Source organism: Rhopalosiphum maidis, chromosome 3, assembly GCF_003676215.2.
Source record: "Rhopalosiphum maidis isolate BTI-1 chromosome 3, ASM367621v3, whole genome shotgun sequence".
Classification (NCBI taxonomy): Eukaryota; Metazoa; Arthropoda; class Insecta; order Hemiptera; family Aphididae; genus Rhopalosiphum; species Rhopalosiphum maidis.
The window spans coordinates 67,886,187-67,907,848 of record NC_040879.1 but is presented as its reverse complement, the minus strand read 5'-3'; the positions used below and the strand labels follow the sequence as shown (position 1 = coordinate 67,907,848).

The 21,662-nt window shown below is 28.0% G+C and overlaps 1 protein-coding gene across 1 annotated transcript; it reads right to left on the bottom strand.

Annotated features, from left to right (window-relative positions):
- Positions 1-1,888: 1,888 nt before the first annotated feature.
- LOC113555846 (fatty acyl-CoA reductase 1) lies at positions 1,889-20,992 on the bottom strand. Its single transcript, XM_026960410.2, has 9 exons — positions 20,723-20,992; positions 7,937-8,196; positions 4,521-4,772; positions 4,281-4,426; positions 4,085-4,197; positions 3,788-3,980; positions 2,944-3,186; positions 2,406-2,663; positions 1,889-2,204 (listed from the first exon to the last, which is right to left on the bottom strand). Exons 1-9 carry the CDS (start codon positions 20,742-20,744, stop codon positions 2,012-2,014), a joined length of 1,680 nt encoding a protein of 559 aa, XP_026816211.1. The 5' UTR covers positions 20,745-20,992; the 3' UTR covers positions 1,889-2,011.
- Positions 20,993-21,662: the final 670 nt, after the last annotated feature.

The window sequence follows — 21,662 nt, the reverse complement described above, 5'->3', positions numbered from 1 at the left end:
TTCCTACTTAAAATCTAATCATTGACATAATATAATTTATATATATTTACATATCTGTACTAATATTTTAAAGAGGAAAGATTTGATTGTTTGTATTGAATAGACTCCGAAACCACTCAGCCGATTTAAATGAAATTTGGTACATAGATAGTTTAGACACTGAGAAATGACATTTATGTGAAACCATTAACAAAATGAAAATATGAAAATATGTACCTCAATAATTTGACCTTAAAGCTTAAACAGACTTCCCTAATGTTTAAATAGCCTTAAAAAGAATTTATTTCTATGCTACATTCTAATAAAAATGATAAAATATATTTTTCTGTATTAATAATAATTATTTACAACCGCCATAAATCGGGTAGCAAAAATGATTAACTCTATCAATGTTACTTATAATATACATAACAAAAAGGTGATTTCGTGGAACATAAATTAAACTAGTGTATTTACAAAAAATTGTTTAAGCTTATAACTAGAATAAAAAATTTTGTGTAAACTAAATAAATTATAACTTAATTTATTATTATTATTAAATATTTCTAAAATAAGAGGACTTATTACCTATAGGCTATAATTCTATACATTATTGACTTAGATTTTTTTATCTAACTTATTTTACCAAATTGTTTGTTGATTCTGATTTATTATTATTTTTTTTTTTAATATTAAATATATTAAACACATAATAGCAATTAAAATAATATAAATTATTAATACAATTTTAAAACATTATTGTATTATCTGATTAATTTTAAATAATATTTATTGTTTATTTTTTATATGAAATAATTTAATGAATAATAAAGGAATTTTTATTGCCACCATCCACCATAAAAATTATTTGCGAGCATAGCGATAGGTTTATCAAGAGGTTAAAATACGTTTTAAATACATATACAATCTAAGCTTTCTTTTAGAAATTAATAAGTGCATAATATCTAGTTGAATAAACTACTAATGAAGAACTTTGTATTACGAAGAGTCATAAAAATTAAAAATTTCATACATTTTTAACAAGTCAAAATAACTGATCAATTTTTGACAAATGTTGTTAACATTTTAACTTACAAATTAATATCTAACAGTAAAATAATTCCATAAATAGAAAATTATAATATACACATTTGATGAAAATTTGAAGAGTTTATGGTTATTCGTAATTACAACAAAATAAGATATTCATTGATAATGGATCGTTGTTTGAATTTACAATTTCGTCAACATTTACTAAACATCACTCATACAAAATATTTGTAAAATTGCTTACATTTTTTTTAAATTCCAGTAGAAACAACTTATGAGAATTTTTAAAGTGCTTTTTAATCTACCTAAAAATGTCAAACTGACAACATTTATAAAAAAAATTCAAATATTTCACGCATCTATAAATAGCCCATTTTAAAACTAACATGTAAGTATTGTTCAGATCATAATCTAAAATAAATGATTGTAAGAATAAATAAATCCATATTATACATTTGTATAAATAGAAGAGGTTGTTTATGTTTTTATTTTATATTTATAGTAACATAATTGTTCACTAAAATTATATATTATTCATATCTTTTCTAAAAAAAAAAAATAACAAAATATAGTCGCGTTTTGACTTATAAACTTAAGTGGTTGATACTTTTATTAAACAGAGTATATAAAGGAGTATATGTTATATTCTAATAATACTGTTAGAACCATCAATAATGTAATAAAAGATAAAATAAAAATCTGTGTATATTTTTATTTTAAATATAAAATATAATAAAATACTTTTTAACTTAAAAATATAACTAATATAAAATAATCATTTTTGAATTGTAGTGTAATCTATACACTTTAAAAGATTTAAAATATAATTAAAAATAAACAGAGATTTGATAGATTTGTCAGTTTTAAAAATGGTAAATGTACATGCGTTGTTTTGATTTTATATGTTTTTTATACTAAAATATTGTAAGTGAGGATCGTTTATTATCGTTAAAACAAAATAATAATAACGTATGATAAATGATTAAAGCTCTTTATTCAATATCGGTCCAACGGTAGTGTCACTTTTGATTGTTGAAAATATTGACTTGAAGAATAACCGTATTAGGTTGAATAATAATAGTCCAATTGCTATAATTGTATCAGACCATTTGAATAGAGTCCATAACAGTAAACCGAAAAATAATATTTTGGCGATTATATCAACAAAGTACATTCTGAAACAAAAAATATTAAACTATAGTTGCCTAATAGGTATAAAACATTAAATTAAATATTAAAACCAAACGATTAAATATTGGGTATTTACGACTTTATAGTATTGTGTATAACATCGTTAAAGTAAATATTTTTACTCATTTGTATAAATACAAAAAAAGACAAATTAATTTTAATACTCGATTATGTTTAAAACTTACATTTTCATATGAATTCTAGCTCTAGGCAGTGTGTCTGGAGTTTCTTTTAAAATATAAATTCGAGCAGCCATAATACAATCTCTAAAGTAATTTCTAATGTCCATATCGTTTCCATCAATCTTGTACTCAAACTTCTCTCGTTGATTCATAATTCTTCTCATATAATGGACATGCTCGTTTCTGAATTCCCATTGGTTGTTTGCGTAGTATTCAAACACCTCAAATCCTTTGTTTATTCTGTCTTGAATACGTACCAGGCTTTGAAAGAAAAAAACGAATTGCTAATATTAATCTCCCGTTGTCTATCCATTAGTGTTTGACATTTTGTGATATTCAAGAGAAATAAAATAGGTACTGAATATCTCTCATGCTTTCATTAAGGTCAAAAAATATTTAAGAAATGAATGTGCTCGATAGAAATCTATTTCTTCAACACTTTTCAGTATCAATATTATAAAACACATTTCACGAACTCAATTTATATTTTTAATATAATATAAGACGTAATGGATTATATTTCATCGACTATTATCCTTACCATGGTTTATTGCCAGACATATAAATAATAGCATCTAAAAAGTAAGCTGGAATAGTGTGCAAAAAAAATACACATATATTATGTACCAGCTTACTACTCTTCATACTACCACCAGGATACCATACTGCGCCGTTCAACGGTACTTCAGTAGTGACAATACTTTTTCCAATGTCAATAATCTCTTGCCATGTTACTCTCCATTCTTGACTGGAAGTTAAATGGCAAATTGTTCTGCCGATGTCTCTGCGATAAAAAAAAAAAATGTATTTTAAATAAGTTTATTTTACACAATACATCTGATTATTGTTAAAATCGATTACATTTATAACTTAAAATAAATACAAAATTAAAAAATAAGACGTTATATGTATGTATTTATTTGGAAATAACACCCTGAAATTTATTCATAAATTTATAAATTTGATTTGCATGTATAGAAGGGATAAATAGTTTATCTTAAATGGAAATCATAATTTTTTAATTTATTTACAAGAAGTCAGCATACGATTGATCGACGCATTAATGCTAAAATTTTTGTGACGGTAATCTATACAGAATTTAGGTGGATTACGGATATAGCAAGAGGTGATATAAAAATATATTTTAGATAGTACTTTTGGGAACCAATTTATTTTTATTAATATATTGTATTGAATTATTACTACGAATACGTGGTGACTATTCACGACTGATATTGATAAATAAATAAGAAGTGAAGAAGTATTATTATATTTATATTATAAGTATTCGAGTAGTAAATTATTTATGCAGAAATAAATTTCAAAATATATATAAATAAGTAAGTAAAAAGTGGTAAGTGTCAAATACATATTCGTTTGCTTACTTGTTGTCTATATAATTCCACGTAAATAGCAATATGCCATTAACGGTAATATCGACCGGTAGATAATCGGCGTAACCTTGATTGTTGCAGAACATTGTACGGATGACTCCTTTTCCGGCACCTATCAGCAAGCCCGTCGGACCGTTGATGTTGTCTGTCCATCCGGGTAGAGGCTCTTTCCATATCGGTATGACTGTAACGGTAACAAACGTAACAGTGTAAAATGTAAATCAAACCGATATGGGTACACGGGAATCGTAATCGCGCAATTGCTAATAAATGAAAAAAAATACCGACCAATGGATGGGCGAGCGATTATACAAGGCATTCCAGCTTCACTCTGTTCCACCACTAAATGTTCAGAAAGACATTTCGTAAACGCATACGAGTTTGGGAAACTGCCGAGAATCCTGAAAGGAGATAAAAATAAAAAACGCATGTTAACGGCGATCGACACGTTGTGCGATCATTATATTTTTAACGCAAAACCCACTCTTTAGTCATATTTTCTGCAGAATGTTCGTCCAACATTTCCATGTTTTGGATCAATTTATGCGGATCGGTCGGCGGCGGATACGCCTTTTCGAATAACACTTTTTCGTCCAAATGGCAGTAAGAAGTCGACACGTGCACAAATACCTGTGCAGATTTTAAACTCGTGTGAACAATTTGTCGCGGCGAAGACACTACAGTGTCGTTATAGGCAAACGTTTAGATTTGTAAAAAATCGTACCAGCAAATTTTTCATTTCCTTGGCCAGTGCCAATACCAGTTTCGTGCCTCTGGTGTTGAGCAAGACGGCTTTCTTTAATGCCTCGTCGAATCGAATGGTAGCCGCCGCATGATAAACGATTTGCACGGTGTCCGCTAACAAACGACGGTCCGATTCGCTGATGGCTAAATCTGGTTCACTCACGTCACCGGCTATTGGGTACACTTTATTCAGTACTTCCACACCGCGTAGTTCCTTCAGATGGTCGAATAACTAAAACAGACATACAAGTGGCTGTAAAAAATGAGATTTTACGTAACACGTGTAGATCATTATTCGTAATACGTTCACGTCACGTGCAATTCATTTGAACTTAAAATCGAAATTAATTTTGTTAGAGTATAGCTCTATATAATAATAGTAACCGATATATGAACTGGTTGTACACTTTATTAAGAGTTACGACTTTAAAGCTATAGTCGCAATTTAAAATATAATATTATACATAATTACATTGAATTTCACAATTTCACAATTTTTTTTACAATTTCATCTTAAATAATGTATTACCATAACTTGGCCAATATTGTGTTATAACATTATTATTATGATTAAAAAGCAAATATTACAGTTCAACGCAAGTCAGTAATTTATTATCAATATTTTTATTTTACCAAGCTTATAATTAAAAATAACTGAATTTTTTAAAACATATATGACACATACCAAAATTAATTTGTTTGAAATAAATATTTTATTACTGAATGTATAATTAAAATTTAACAATACATTTAAAAACTACCTACATAAATTAAAAAATCATAACTACATAACACTATTTACCTACATAAAAACAAAATATATTTATAGTTATAGTTATTAACACCGGGACTGCCAGGACTTAGAATATATATTTGTAATTTGTATATTTCTTAAGGAATTGCGTATTATCCCAAAACTAATATGACGCAAATTCATTTCCTAATAGATATTATAACTCAAATCTTAAATATATGTTACAAATTATTAATTTGTGTATTTCTGTAAGTTTTATCCAATTTAAGAAATTTTGAATACTTAAAAATTCTAAATAAATGCATATTTTTTTTTTATTGTCAATAAATTATTGTTATACTGTAAAGTGATCGATTACCATTATATAATTGTGCTTGAAATTAACATTTTATTTCTTAATTTAACTAAATTGAAGAGTTAAGATTTGTCCTCGTGTTTTATTTCGATAATTATAATTTATTTGTCTTGTTCTTCTAATAGATAATAATAAAATATATTTGTGACTAATATATATATAAATATAGGTATGTATGCATGTACATACACATGCGTCATTGATTGTCACAATAGAAACTCTGGACTTCTGGTGCCAAAATTGTTTTAAGTGGACCAATACCTATTTATAAAAGATAGTCTCATTTGGATTTTTATTAGATTCTCTGAATGACTAATTGGTGTTGAATCTATACATGCTTATAAAAATATTTCGAAATAGTTTTTATCCTGCAGTTGTATATACGATACTGATTTAATCAAGAAACTTAATTTGTCTATTATGATACTAATTTTTTCCAAATTTTTGAATTTTTAATAGTTAGAGACGGTTTACTGACGTAGGCTATAGTATCTATCTACTGTAAAAATATCAAATAATATAATAATGATTTTAACTCAAAACGGTTGAACTTAATTATCGTAATAATGAAAGTGTTAGATAGGTAAAAATAACCGTTAAACAATGTCAGCTAATAACTAATTAGGTAAAAATAAAGTAATAAATTGTGTTATTATAACGTGTGGCTCACAGCAATCATAATAATATGTATTAAACTATATTGTTAGGTCTATATCATTACACGTACTACTAGCATGATTCGTTAAAATTGTTTAAAACATAATTACAGTAGAATGATTGTGCGAATATTTTTGAAAATATTTAGTAATACTATGAATTATATTTTAGACTTTTTGAATACCTATCTATTTGATATTTTAACTTCATCAGTACAGTGTAATTTAATACACTATAGATACCAATTCACGTATTTACATTATTTGTTAGATATCGATTTATTTTATCATAATTCATATGTAACCAATAGATTATCAAGATAACAATGAGTTCGTAAAATTCCTAAATTTAAATTGAATAAATAAAAACTTAAAATTCACAAGAATATTAAATAAGATAGTAATTTTTTTTGTTTAAAAGAAAAATAAAAAAAAAAGAAAAAGTAAATTATATTTTATGTTTTAAAAACTATATTATTTTCTACAATTTGCATTTTATTCATAAATAACAACAAATCTATTAATACCTTTTCTTGGAAAAATATAGGTATTATAAGTTATAGTATTTTTCACAAAAGATAAGAAAGAAATTGTATTATAGTAGACAATTAAAAAAATATTTATTTATTTGATTCAGTAGAAGTAGTCAAATTTTTTTTAATGTGAACAAGTTTGTAGAATAAATAGCATACAAATATTCTTAATATTTTGAGAAATAATATTAAGTTTAGTAAAACTAAAATAACATAGACACTATCAAAAAGTTTTAAGTTTCTACAAATAATGTTTTTATTCTACAACAAAATAACTAAAACTCTTAAAATTCATTTAAATTTCTAATTTTGTCCAATTTTAAATTTTAAATATCTATAAAAAAAATTATATTATATGATTTTTATTTAGGAAACTCGTTGGTATTATTACTAGGTACATAATAATATTAGCCAGTAAAATCATTTGTAGTTATTGAATTAAATATTGAGACAATACCATACAGGAGAAATCGAATGCGTACAGTTTGTAGGCTATTATAGTATTATTATTTCGAGCTATAAAGGTATTATTTTATAATACACTTTTATATTATATTACTTTTTTATAGCAAGTAAAATTATCAATGGTATATGTATTTTTATTATACTACAAGTTACGTTTGTATGCTAACCTAAGGGATATGTGCTGTTTTCGTCATTCAGACGAAGTTTGTAGCTGTTAATGGTATAATTTAATAGATTTTAAGACATTATACAATATCATTATTGTTCTTCGAATGAATATATGAATCAATGAATAGAAATATAGAAAGTAAAATATTGTATTGGCTTTTGGCAATAAAATCCTAATGTTTGTGAAGATATATTTCATATATAAAATATTATCAAGTTATTATTTGAAAATTATTGAATTTATTAGAAGTAAATGATAATGAAATATAATTAATATTTTATAAATTAATTAGACACCTACAAAAGCTATATATAATTTTGAAAGAAAAGTACTAATGGACAATTTGAAAAACTTAATGATTCACAGCTATGGAATTAAAAAAATATTTTATAAGTATGCAGTTCTTGAAAAAATGTGAAAATAATAATGATAATAAATAAATAATATTGTTTTTATAAACTTACTACTGATGAGAAAATAGTTTCCACTCTTTGCTTAGGATTGCTACCTTTTTTTGTTCGAAGTAGCAAATAAATTCTTTCGATGTCTGGACATTTCCTCAGAAGCTTTTCGACTAAAACCTTTCCGAGAAATCCAGATCCTCCGGTAATAAAAATAGTTTTACCAATAAAACTGTTAGACACTCGATCAGGAAGGTGACTAAATTCATCTGGAAGTACGGGTGGCTTATAATTTAAGAAACCTTCTTCGAACGAAGCCATTTCTGAAACAACAAATAAATTATTAATAATCTTTTGAGTGGTATATATATATATATATATATATGTATAACATTTGTTTTTTTAGTAACGAAATGATTGAGTGATAGGTGAATATTTTATTTGTCATCTTTAATATTTTGCGGTAGATGGCAAAGATAGAAGGACTCTTCACACTCTACACTCTCTTAAACTCATTATCAAGGTTTTTAGCTTCAAGGTTTTAAATTGTAAATATATATATATATAGTCACCAACCAGTATATTTCTCATAGTTTTAGACCTATCATTATAATTATATTTTGTAAGCCATATAATAAAAAAAATAGTCGAATAACCGCAATTATTCATGATACGAGACACATGACAATGGACAACCATAAACTAAAAAATACTTTAATCTACACCGATGTGTAATTTTTGCAAACAATTATTATTTGTATTTAAAGTTAATATTTTCTTGTGTTAGTCGTGTAGGACGTAGGTATTGTAATATACTAATATTTAATATTGTTAGATAGGTGCTAAATTAATAGTATGTAAATTTCCGTGTGGAATTGATAAAGAAAAAATACTTTAAAACTTAGTTTGAACGGAATAGACGTTCACCTGAAACAATTCCCGAAAAATTATATTTTCAGAAATGATGACAATAATTTAGTCGAAAACAATATTTTAATAGAATTTAATGCTATGAATTCTGTAAATTAATTAGAAAATATTATGTTTCAAGTTTTTAAATTTTAATTATATCAACAAAATAAGTATAAACAATAATCGAGTTCTTAGCGTTATTGACTTGCATTGAGATAAATAAAAACATTTTGTATATATATGTACTCGAAATGTGTGTTACCTACGCTGCTTTAAAATGTCACTACTTAATTGATTCAGTATTAAATTGTTTAACACAAGTAAAAAAAAGGCGGACAAATCACAAATATGTAACCTCGCGTTTTGCAATATAAGTAGATGTCAAGTGTACCTTGTCATTGATTAGGTTACTGTAATGGATGTGTTAAATTTGAATTCTACGATAAATCAATGTATCCAATGAAAAACGATTCTGAACCTGAAAAGCTTTTTTACTATAAATTGGAATGAAAATTAAATTAAGCCAATAATTCCAAATGATAATAAATAGCTTAAAAATATCCAAAATAATTTAAAAAATATTATATGTCTAAGAAGTGCATTCATAAACATTTATTGAAATTCTTGATATTCTCAAAAACTGGTTTTGTGTAAGAATCTTTGTTTTTTCGTTATTTATTTTTGATAATTATTGAAATTATTTACTATTGAGACCCCAAAATCCTTAAGTATCAAACAGTTAAAATTTGAACGATTGTAAACTCTCCTGATTTTAATAAACATGTAAACTCTCCCAATGGTGAACTTTTCTTGGTCAACTTCAGTATCCTCTGGATAATACATGTAAACTGTCCTGCGTCTATAATAACTTCGTTTTAACACTATAATTTATTGTATCATGAACATTTAACATGAAGATTTAAAAAAAAACTTAAGGTGTCTCTAAAATCGTCTAACAGATTGATTGGAGCATTTTTTTCACAAGAAAAAGTCTCTTCAAACACTTAGGCAATGGTCCCTACTTTGGTATATTTATTAACACTCAATTAAATTATGAGTTTTATAATATAATAAGCTACTATACAATTATTGTAGAAGAACTTAATAACCATTATTTGAAGGTATAACCACTGTGATAAGCACCACACGAGTGTAAGAATTTACCGGTTAACAATATACCTATGTACGAGATAATACATTATATGTTTTTTTTTTTTAATTCTATATTTTTGTATAATCTCAGTGTATTTCTACATTTTATAAATTTCAAACTATTAAAATTAATTTGAATTAAATAGAAAGTTAAGTTTTTAATGATCATAATTACAAAAAAAATATGATATTATAAAAATAATGAGGTAACTAATAATTATTATGCTAATTAAAATAGCATACCTCTTTACCCATACATAGGTACGTCAATAATTATAACTCATGAGATATACACTCGTATAAAACATAATAATTAATCACTGATATAAAAACCAATATTTATATACAGTTCTTGTATACATACTGTTTTAATAACAATTTGAATGTATTAATTTTGTAATATCCGAATAACAACATTGTTTTAATCTACATTGTTAAATCATTTTCATTCGAGTATTATGCACGAATTAATAATAATAGTTAATACGGAAATGATACAATAAATTATTATAACGTGTTTTGTCAGCATTTTTTCTCGCCTCAATACCACTTATCCAATTGTATTTTATTAAAAACCTCTCACGTGAAAAACTTTTTCAAATCATTTCGGCGCTAAGAAGTGGTTTTCGTTCAAAATACAAATTTCAATTATTGATAAAAAAAATTTTTTTGAACATTTTTAAATTATACAATACACAATATTATTATAGTATAATAATTATATAATAACTTATTTACACGGAGTCACTGTTTTAATAATTCTTCTTTAAATTTCCATATTGATCGTTGTATCAACTACACTCCTTTTAGTTCGACGCAAATCATCAGCACGCTAAATTAAAATGTATACAAAAGTTTTTGGAGATTTATAGCACTTGTGACATTATGACATTATGACATTATATCATTCATTTCGTGGAGATAAAAATATTTCTGTGCAAAGTATGTGTACTTATTTTACATGTCTTACCTTAGTTACCTACATTATATTAGGTAATTAAAAAATCGTCACACCACTCAATAATACAAGGTAGTTATAACTAAACATATTATAATTCGTTACATATAAAAAAAATGTATATAATATATAGTAATGATAACAATTTGAGTTATTTTGTGTTGTAGTAATTGTAATATTACCGATTATATATGTTTATATTAATTTTATAATTATATAGTCATAACTCCCTATCTCTGACACAACACGTATAAATCTACAGGTTGTATGTTAATAAAATGAACTATCAACTATGAATAATACCTAATCTGTTAATCTGTAATATGTATGTGTGATTTTTCGAAGTTAAAAATAAACTATTATTTCATCACTCATCATTAGCATTCTTATTTATTATAAATTATAAATTTATATGCAAATAAATACAGACATTAAACGCTACAAATCACGAAGGTGCTAATGAAATGTATTCAAAATCAAAATTCTGATTTAATAAATTTACAACTACCAAAATATCACGAAAACATTATGTGTTAGAAAGTTTCCAAAAAACAAAATACAATTGTCAATCGTACAAAACAGTTAAGTACTACATAAAAAAAAAAAAAAAATCGCAGCACTCGCGGGACGAGTTAAAAAAACGAAATAAATTCTTCACCATTCTCAGAATATTGAATTGCATATATATATATATATCGATAAATTGAAGTCAATATTCTAAACATGTTTTCTTTACGGTTCCGTTGACCATAATCACTCGATACCATTTCAATTGGGTATACATTATATTAATTGTATAAATTAGCGAATAATAATTATTATATAGTTACGATAAAATCATGAAAGTAGTTCTGCCCTAGTGCCCAGCTTTCACTACTTATTATTTCGTTACAATTTAAACGCACGACGAGTTAAAAGCATTATACCACCACGGTAACGACAAAATATGAATGCCTATCGTGTTTTATTGACTAAAATGGTATGATATTTTAATCACAGGTGATGCGTTATCGACAGGATTATATTATTGGCCGTACCGTTTGGATAACGAGTTTGCTATAAATCGCAAATAACATTACGACGAAACGCCAAGCCGAAATATACGCGCAGCTGCGTAGGTAAACCGAATAGAATACCGCGAGTACGCGGCGAAATAAAAAGTCTGCACGATCGCAGTATAGTAGTCGCGTTATAACTGTCGGGTAGGCGCGCACAAATGTTGTTCTACACTGACCAAATATAATAATATAACGCCATGACCCGACGGCCGTGGCAAACGTTATTCGGTCGTTGTACTGATCTCCGTTAGGTATAATAATATTGTCTACCTACTACGAATACGCGTGGAACATCACGCGTGTGTATACAAAACAGCCGATCGTGTTTCCGGCTCGCTTTCACCCATTGTCGGATTCAACGAGAGAATAGTGATATACATACAATACGCCTACTGGGTAGGAACTCGTATACGACGCACACTTAGTGTGTAACGGGCCGAGACGCACAGGCATTAGCATTATGATATGCCACTGACTCGCTCACGAATTAGAAACGCAGAAGCAGCCGATGTGGCCCGCAGAGATCGCGGCGAGGGTAACGAAAAAAGAAAACAGCAGGAGAACTTACTGCAAACGGAATTCGCAAAGGGCTCGTTAACGGCCCCGAGAAGACGACGACCGACGACCCGCAGCACCATTGTAGTACACGCATCGCCAGGATCCGGACAACGTCTGTCGCGGGCGTTCGTGACGACCGTTGCAGCGCTCGTACAACCCAAACCGTATATATATATATATATATATATCTACATATTATACACACACGAGAATAGTACACGCGCGTAGGTACGATTTTGTAGTATTATAATGTAATGTTTTATCATTGTGCGCGTTCGTCGGTGGCAAGAGAAAGTCTGTCGGGGTGACGCGAGTCACGCGCGCCGTTCGACGAAATCCTTACCGGGCTCCCCGCGCGTACGGGCACGCACAATGTACAGACGTAGGCACGTTACCGGGTAAAACGCACAGGTTTGTCACAGCAAACCTATATCGGCAATAACGATATAATAATATGGGTAATAACTGCATAACGCACGGCCGCCGTGTTTCGAAATATATGCCGAGTACCGACGGTAAATAATGATGTTGCTGCGTTGTTCGTCGTTACGCGGTTACGGAAACGATCCTGTCGCGGTGTGCCGGCAGTCGAGGACGTTTCTCCGCCGCCGTCGTCAATAATAATTATGGGCATACGATTTTGGTCGACCTCCTGTCTAATGCGATTTGCGGCGGGTCGGTTTGTGTATGATAATGGGTAGTGTACCTACGTATGGTGAGTTTTCGTGTTTGAAAATTGTCGCCATGGGAATACCGTTCAGTTCTTCATTACCATTATTATCGTGATGTTTCGATCCCTCGAGTCTTTCGCACTTGTACGATAGAAAATTTCGCAATATTACATTCCATATGAGTTACAAAACATTATATATTATGGTATGTCCTTATATATCGGTATATCATCCTAGTTAAAAACATTTCATGTTCATAAAAACTGCCTGTCCGCTGCCTACTTGTCACTATATTGTACAATAAGTAAAAACACTAAAAACGATATTCATACTGACCTATTTATAGGAATTCAATAATAATAAAATTTTGGAAATCATATAGTGTGTTTAGATTATATAAATTATATAATATGTACAGCGTATCGCGTGTAAATATAAATTATTCGATACGAGTATAACGGCGGGTACACTCGATTATAATGATATGATATAATATTCGTTTTAAAAAAGTATCAAAACGTTCTAGGCTATAAACAGTACTCACAACACATATTTTCTAGAACGTTATGATCTTATACTTTTTTTCTGGTTATTTTAATTTATGTTCATATCAGATCAGTTGCAGTCAACTTTATTTTGCTACCTATATTGATAATATCTACAATCTACATTAATTGCTACACGTCTTATAGCAAAATGTTTTTCTTTTTTCTTTTTTTTTTTTTAATGTACGTGTTGAATAATTTATAATCTATACTAATACGTTATAGTTAATCCAATTGTATTTATCTAAACCAAAGACTTAATTAATTAAAATAGTATTTTGATAAAAAAGTAACAAAGTTGATTATAATTAATTTACAAAATATATATACATATTACCGTGCCTACTGCAGTATTACTCCTATTTTTTAAAATCATACAAATATCCGGAACTTTACTACATAAATTGAGCTCTCGTATAAAATAAAAGTAAGTCGTGAAACTTTTTTTATTTTCCATGAATTATTACAGCCACTTAAAAACGTTTACTCATACGAACTTTCTATCAAAGTTTAGGTGCGTTTATAAATAAAAAATACTAGTTAGTTAAATACAAAATAAATATACACCTGCAATATGAGGCGTATGAATAGAGCTGGAATTAGGAGGCACGGTCTTAACTAAATATTAAAGTAAATAGATTTTAAAAGTGCACACAACCCCACCAGATACCCGCAACTGCCAACTACGTATACAGTAATTAGTTAAATAATAACATGTATATTAATGTTGCGTATGTGTCGGGAACTACTGATCAGCGTTTATGATTTGTCCGTATTTTTATTATTTTTTTTATTTTCGAGGAGATGAGAGTGCTTAAATATCGTATTAATACATCACAAGTCCTTCTTCTCGTTGGTATATAAGTACAAGAACCTAACTAATGATATTGATTGTCACTAATTTCTGTCTAGTAATCGTTTTCAAAATTTGATCATAATTTACATCCATACTTGTATTTCTTGTATTTCTAAATGTATGTTACTGTTAATTTTGATGTGTAATAAATCTACAACTATTGATATAACAACAATGGAATCACACACTAATGCGCAACATTATTACACCATCGACTATCCTAATTTATCATTCATCATTCCGAAATATAACACTAGAGGGCACGAACATAATACTGTTACAAACGAGTACCTACATATATAGACACCTAGATTGGTTCTTAATCGGTCTTTTAAATTCGGCAACTTTGATTTATCATCGATGTAAAACAGAAATTGCCTATTCATAATATGCCTAACTCATATCTAAGAGTATACTATTATTCGATAATTATTCGATAATGTGAATAAATTAATCATATGACCCCCAAGGTTAGGTGTTGTGTCATTTTAAAAAGTAAAAAAAAATTATACATTTTTATAATTAGGATATACAATATATCGTATTATTTTTTTAATACATAAAAAATGATAAAATACATGGTACATATTTGTGCTTATCAATAAAATAAAATAGTGATTTTGATTATTATTTAATTAATTACTTATTATGAATAAGTTTATATTTTTTAATAGTTTTGAAATTTCATCTGTATAAGCAAAATATATTAAATATAGTCTCTATCCTTAATTTTATACCATAGACATAAAACATAATTTCTTTGTTACAACAACCAATAAACTGCCATAGTACCATTATAAATACGAAAAAATCGTTAATAGAAATTAGAAAATGTATTTTAAGTTGTAGTAAACTGTATAGTCAAAAACAACTAAAAATTATCGACTAGTGAAGTAGTATAAGGTATATATTATCCAAACTAAATATTAAATAGCTTATACATATTATTATGTAGTGAATATGAAAGATTTTCTTAATAGTTATAAGGATATTCTAATATGACATAATATTGATTATGAAATTTAGAAAGAGATTTATCTTGAAACCATATACATTCGCAGCGATAGTAAAACTGAAGCTAGTAATTATCGATATGACGGGTAGATGTATATCCATATTTTACATATATGAATAGGAATTATGGTCCAACAACGGAAGATATTTAGAAACTCATCAGATACCTGTTATATTGACGTCAGATGCTTAGAATATTGCCGTCAGTTATGTAATTTTACTAGATATCAAAGTTTTTAGAAGAAATTTCTATTCAATTTTCACTTGTAAAGTAAACTTACGTAGATCTTATATTATATTCTAGTTTGAATTTTAAATATAAATGTAAATCCTAATAAGAATACTATAAACACATAGGCATGCGCACGGGGGGTTCTTGGTGTACCTGGGCACCCCCCGACATGTTATTGGGACCCTAAAATGTAAGTCCTATATAGCATATATGATGTATGGGTCCGTATTTTAACTAATGTTACTAGAATAAAAATGGTATTTTTTTCTAAAATATGTCGTAAAAAAAATTGTGTTTCGGGATAAAAAAAATAATACAACGTAAAATATTTTAAATTTGCGTTATAAAACTTATTATGATTATGTCATTGACTACAAAAGTAAAAATAATAAATAAATATTGCAATTATCTTGAAAATAGATTTTAGATCCAACTATCTAATGAAATATTGTATTACTTGGCACTAGTAACTCCACTGATTAATATGTGATATAGTGTAAGTGATATTTATTCGTGTATTATAATTTATTAAAATTTGTACATGTCTTGTTAAGAGAGGGCACAAATTAAGAAAAGGGCCCGAAAAAATTGAAGGCACTCACCGAAATTCAGGTCTGCGCACGCTTATGTCAATCAAACGTTTGTATCCATTATACGAATACATTTTATATATGTTCTTTTTTGTTCACTGCTCACTGTCTGTTACTTGTCATAACATTTTAGGTTGGTGACTTACAAACATAATATATTTGTTTTTCATATTATTTTTCTCAAACAATAATGTAACTTTTTGCTTTCTAATTTTGCTCATTTTACAATATAGTTATATAATTCAATTTACAAATATTTTTATGGTTCCTTTACAACAGTAGGTACGGCGTACAATTGTATAATGTGGTAAGTATAAAACAACCTATGGCTAATGGCTATTTTGTAGCGTTAGGGAGATTTCACGCACAATAATCACATAAAATATGTGTTAATTATTGTTTAGCTAAAACAAAATGCGTGTACCTTAATATTTTGAAAATTTGTTTTTATTTTCGCGTAATTACACTTTCTAAAATTAAATAAACTTTGTGTTGAAATCTATATTGTATATCTTTACAATCTATATAACATCACCAATAATTACACTCAGTTAGTTTTGAGTTTCAACTCAGAAAACATAAGGTATACAAAATATAGTATCCACTATAAAAATGAGTCGAGAATAATATGTTTACTAATATTATGATGGAATCTTCTATAACGATAGGCGCTTCAGTTATTCATCATCACATACAATGGTCTCCTTTCTCTCTTTGGATTCTGTGAATAGATTTCAGAGTACTGATTTCAATCTACAAAACGTGATGTCGCTGTTGCGTTAAGTTATGATAGTCATAACAGATATGTATTGTTGTGAAGTCCTCTTGAGTAATCACATTATTTATATTTAAAAAAAATTGGAGTGGTCGTTAGGTCAAAAGCTTACATTTAAATTAGGTAGTTGCTTGATGTATAAATCATGTTTATATCTTTTATGATGGTTATCGCTGCTGAGATCTTTTTAACTTCCTTCCTTGTTATATCGAAATAATTTATTTTCTTAAATACATAATTAAATTGTATTTTAAACATAAATAAAATCATAAGTTTAATTAGATGCCATTCCATGCCAAATCCATACCATTAATTTAATTATCATCTGTACATCTGTACAAGTCAATAAGACACGACTTCGTATGCAAGCTACTTATATTGGTACATAATCGATGACAACTCTAATTAATCGTCTTTGAAATGTCTACGTCATGAATAACATTGTTAAATTATAAAATGAATGTCTTATAATAGTATAAATAAGCAATTTTAGAATAATGTATAATACTTGTTTAAAAAAAATTGATACATATTTATTCAAACTTGGGATGTCTATTTTATGATTATTATTCTATATAAAATAAATAAACGGGTACCAATTTAAAAAATAAAACACAAATTAATCATAATATCCAATTCAAATGTCATATACGTTTATTAAATTTACTTTTTTACAAGATCAATATAACATTTTAGCTATATAAATGGCCATGCATATATGTATGTATATAACGTTTTAGAATGAAAAATTATTAAGTCTTCTTATTAAAATATATCCGTGTTAAAATCAAAAACTAAATAATATGTTCGAAATATAAATTAATTTTAATGTACCACATTACACTATAAATTATAATGTTGTGTAAGATTAAGTGAAATTGTAGTACTTGTTTATTATTTGGATTACTTAATGGTTTGTTACTCTTCCATTACATTTTATAACTTCCTTAAACATTTCTAGATATAAAATTACAAGTATTAAAGATTTTAAAAATTAACCATTAGAGATCAGTTGTGTCGATAAAATAAATATAAGATAAATTATATTTAATATTACGATATTTATTTATTTTTTCAATTATATCTTCTGACATTGTACAATATAAAAAAAATCTATTAATTATTTTTGTTAACAATTTGCAAGATTCCATTTTTTTGATATTTGTAATCATTTACTAATACACCTATATAATTATTATATAATTTAATTTTTTTTTTAAATATATATTAATCTAGGATAGGTTTTACTTCATTTTAGATAACTTTTGATAAGCTCAAATTTTTCTTTCGTGTATTTGAATATTTGTATCATGTTGAATATCTTATTTTTAGCATTTTAGGATCTCATTTATCGATAGTAAAACTAAATTTGATTTACATCATAGCCTATGGTACATATATTATTATGGTTACGAATAATGAACTATATTATTACGTGTGAATGTGAAATGATGCTAAGTTATAACATACGAGTACGACTAAAATTGTAGTTTATGACCATTGGCTACTATTCATCATATTAGAAGAATCTAAACCCACAATCAAATGATACATTTTATTTTATATCAATATTTTTTTATAATTTAATATATTATATCTTTTAATAGTTTATAAATTAGCAATGATATTAAAAAAAATCATTTAAAAAGTAAAATAAATGTATCATATTAAATAACAAGTTCAATCACTATTACCGATCAATTATAACTTTATTAAGCCCGTTTACGTAATCGTCTAAAGTAGCTTGTTTGGTAGCGTTTTGACAATCTATTTCAAAACATAATTACTTATCTTCACGTAATAAACGATTTTATATTAAAAATTATTTTTAATTATTTAATGAAGCAATACTAATTATCTAAATATATTATGTTGATATATTCCTTTCATAGTAAGTTATATTTGGTGATTATCAATGTCCAATAGTTATTATTTAAAAGTTATTTATACAGAATGTTGACTTATTATGTTATTAAGTTATGAATTGTCATGTTAGAAGTTAGAAGATATTAAAATTTAAAATAAAATTTTCAATTAGCTCTGTGTAGGTTTGTAATTTAAAATACAATTTACAGTTTTTCTAAGATCCTAACGATTTTTCCCAACTTTATTTTTCGCCAAATATATATTAAACTTTAAGCTTCTAAATTATATTAAATGATCTTACTTTGTTATAAAAAATATGTATTTTTCAAAAAAAATCTTACACATTTTTACAAAAATCTTGGAAACAATAAGTTGAGTTTGAATACTTTTTTTATGATTGAATATAAGCACAAACCTACCCGATTTCAATTTTTTTTCCGCTACTTAGAGGTACTAATAAAACTTGTTTAAAATTTAATCATCACGGATTACGGTATAAATTGATATAATGTAAGTAGTTTTTACAACAAAAAAATTAAATAAAACAGGCATAAAGCGTATCATTTACATACTTGTATTACACTTGGTACCTAAATAAAGACTACTTAATGTACTTAATGATGTAATATCTACCATACATTTTAGGGAAAAATTGAAATGCAGTTTTTTGGTAAAAAAAAATTTTCCTGTTTACTTGATGATTTGCAGCTAACTTGTTAGTTATACTCACTTATTTCCTTTCATAATGTGATATTTTTTTCATAAAATAATTATAATATACAATAAATTATTTATTATTAAAACATTAATATATTTATATTACAATCTACTTTTACTAGTTCACTACAATACTAGTTTAAATATAGTTTTTCTCCTCTCGACATCTAATTTAGACTATCGACAACATTGGTACGTTTCAGAAAATCAAATTGCAATAAACACAATGACAAACTCGACCTGGTATTTTGCCTTACTTTTTAATTTATATCGGTAAATCTAAAAACATGTGTTAATCATGCATCTGAAATATCTATAAGTATATTTAACAATCGCAACCAATAAACAGCACCTACATACTATAATTTAATAATATCAATATAGGTTTTATATTTTTTTAGAACAACAAATACACGCTAATGTTCTGTTCTACACCGATATAGTGTAAAAGCTTCAATTCTTCGTTTTGTTACAATATATTTGTACATAACCTCGTTGAAAACAGATTTCACGTATCGTACAAAAATAACATTATTATATTGGATTGGCGGTCGTGTTTTAATGAGCGAAAAGAAAAGTCTCGCGTGCAATAATTAATAGTACATTACGAGTTCGTACACGTAATATTATATCTCATTAGCAGCAGCTGCAGCTATCGTCGATTCCCAATTATCGAACGGAGCCTACACGAAAAAAAAATATTGTACTACAGAAAAAACTTTAAGCTAAACAAAACGTCCGTGTGATATATAGTGGACGACTGACTGACCGAACCGGACCGAAGTGATTCATAGGCAGATGTTGGGCCAAAAGACGATTTGTTTAAATCACAATACTAATGATATCGACAGATGCAGTTTGACGCGGTGTGTGTGTGTGTGTGTGTGTGTGTGTGTATAAGTATGTGCCGCTGAAGTCATATATAGGTACATTGTCTAAACTTACCTGAGGCTGTGTACTTGGGCATCGCGGAACCGCGTCGGCTAAAGCTGCGTATACGCCTCTCTTCGAACCGTCGAAATGGATGTCGCGACGGACGCGATGTCGTGTTTGGTCGATGATCGGTTGTTATGCCGCGACGTGCTGTAAGAACGATTGAGCGTGACAAAATGTTATGTGTGTGTGCCTATGTGGTGCGTGCGGATCACTGTGGAGGTCTGGTGCTCGCGCATAGGACGCCGCAGACTCTTTGGACGTTTCCAAAAGAAAGTTGAAACGCCGAGCGGCGGCGGCGGTGCGACGTATATAATTACTATATAATATTATTATTATTATTATTATTACTGCCGTGCGTATAACGCCGCGGCGATCGGGGGGGAACCGCTAGTCGACGTGGTGGGTGGCGGAAGAGGAAACGCCGTCGAGGAGGGGAGTCCCCGCTCGGAATGGGGTAGTGTTGATAGGTAGGTTACCTGTAATAATAATAATAATAATAATATGATTAAACATTCGTAAGCGCGCGGTATATACCTACATAACTTGGTCGTCGTCGTCGTCGTCGGTTAGGTCATTATTGTTACTATGCGTGTGTGTGTGTGTCGGCGGTAAGACAAGAGGTCGCGCGTACCTGAACGCGATCGTCGCTCGTCTCTCTTCGTCTACCGTCGTCGCACTCTCACTCGCTCGATCACTCTCTCACTCACTCTATCTCTCTCTCTCTCTCTCTCTGTTTTCTCCGTCTCCGACTGCGGTATAACCTTCCGCCACCGAACCCGCGCAATAGAACCAAACACGTAATGCGTTCGTCTTGCACAGTTGCACACTCATATAATAATAATAATAATAATGGATGTTATTATACACATGGCCTAAGTGTGCGTGCTGTTTGTGTGTGCTTATATTATTATAATATACGTATCTCGCAGCACGGCGATTACGTAAACCA

Excerpts from the sequence above, each read along its gene's own strand:
- LOC113555846 (XM_026960410.2), bottom strand. The coding sequence starts at position 20,744 with ATGCCCAAGTACACAGCCTCAG. Across the intron at positions 3,981-4,084 it reads AATCGCTCGCCCATCCATTG|TCATACCGATATGGAAAGAG; the intron begins GTCGGTATTTTT and ends TTACCGTTACAG. Across the intron at positions 2,205-2,405 it reads GCTAGAATTCATATGAAAAT|AATGTACTTTGTTGATATAA; the intron begins GTAAGTTTTAAA and ends TTTTTGTTTCAG.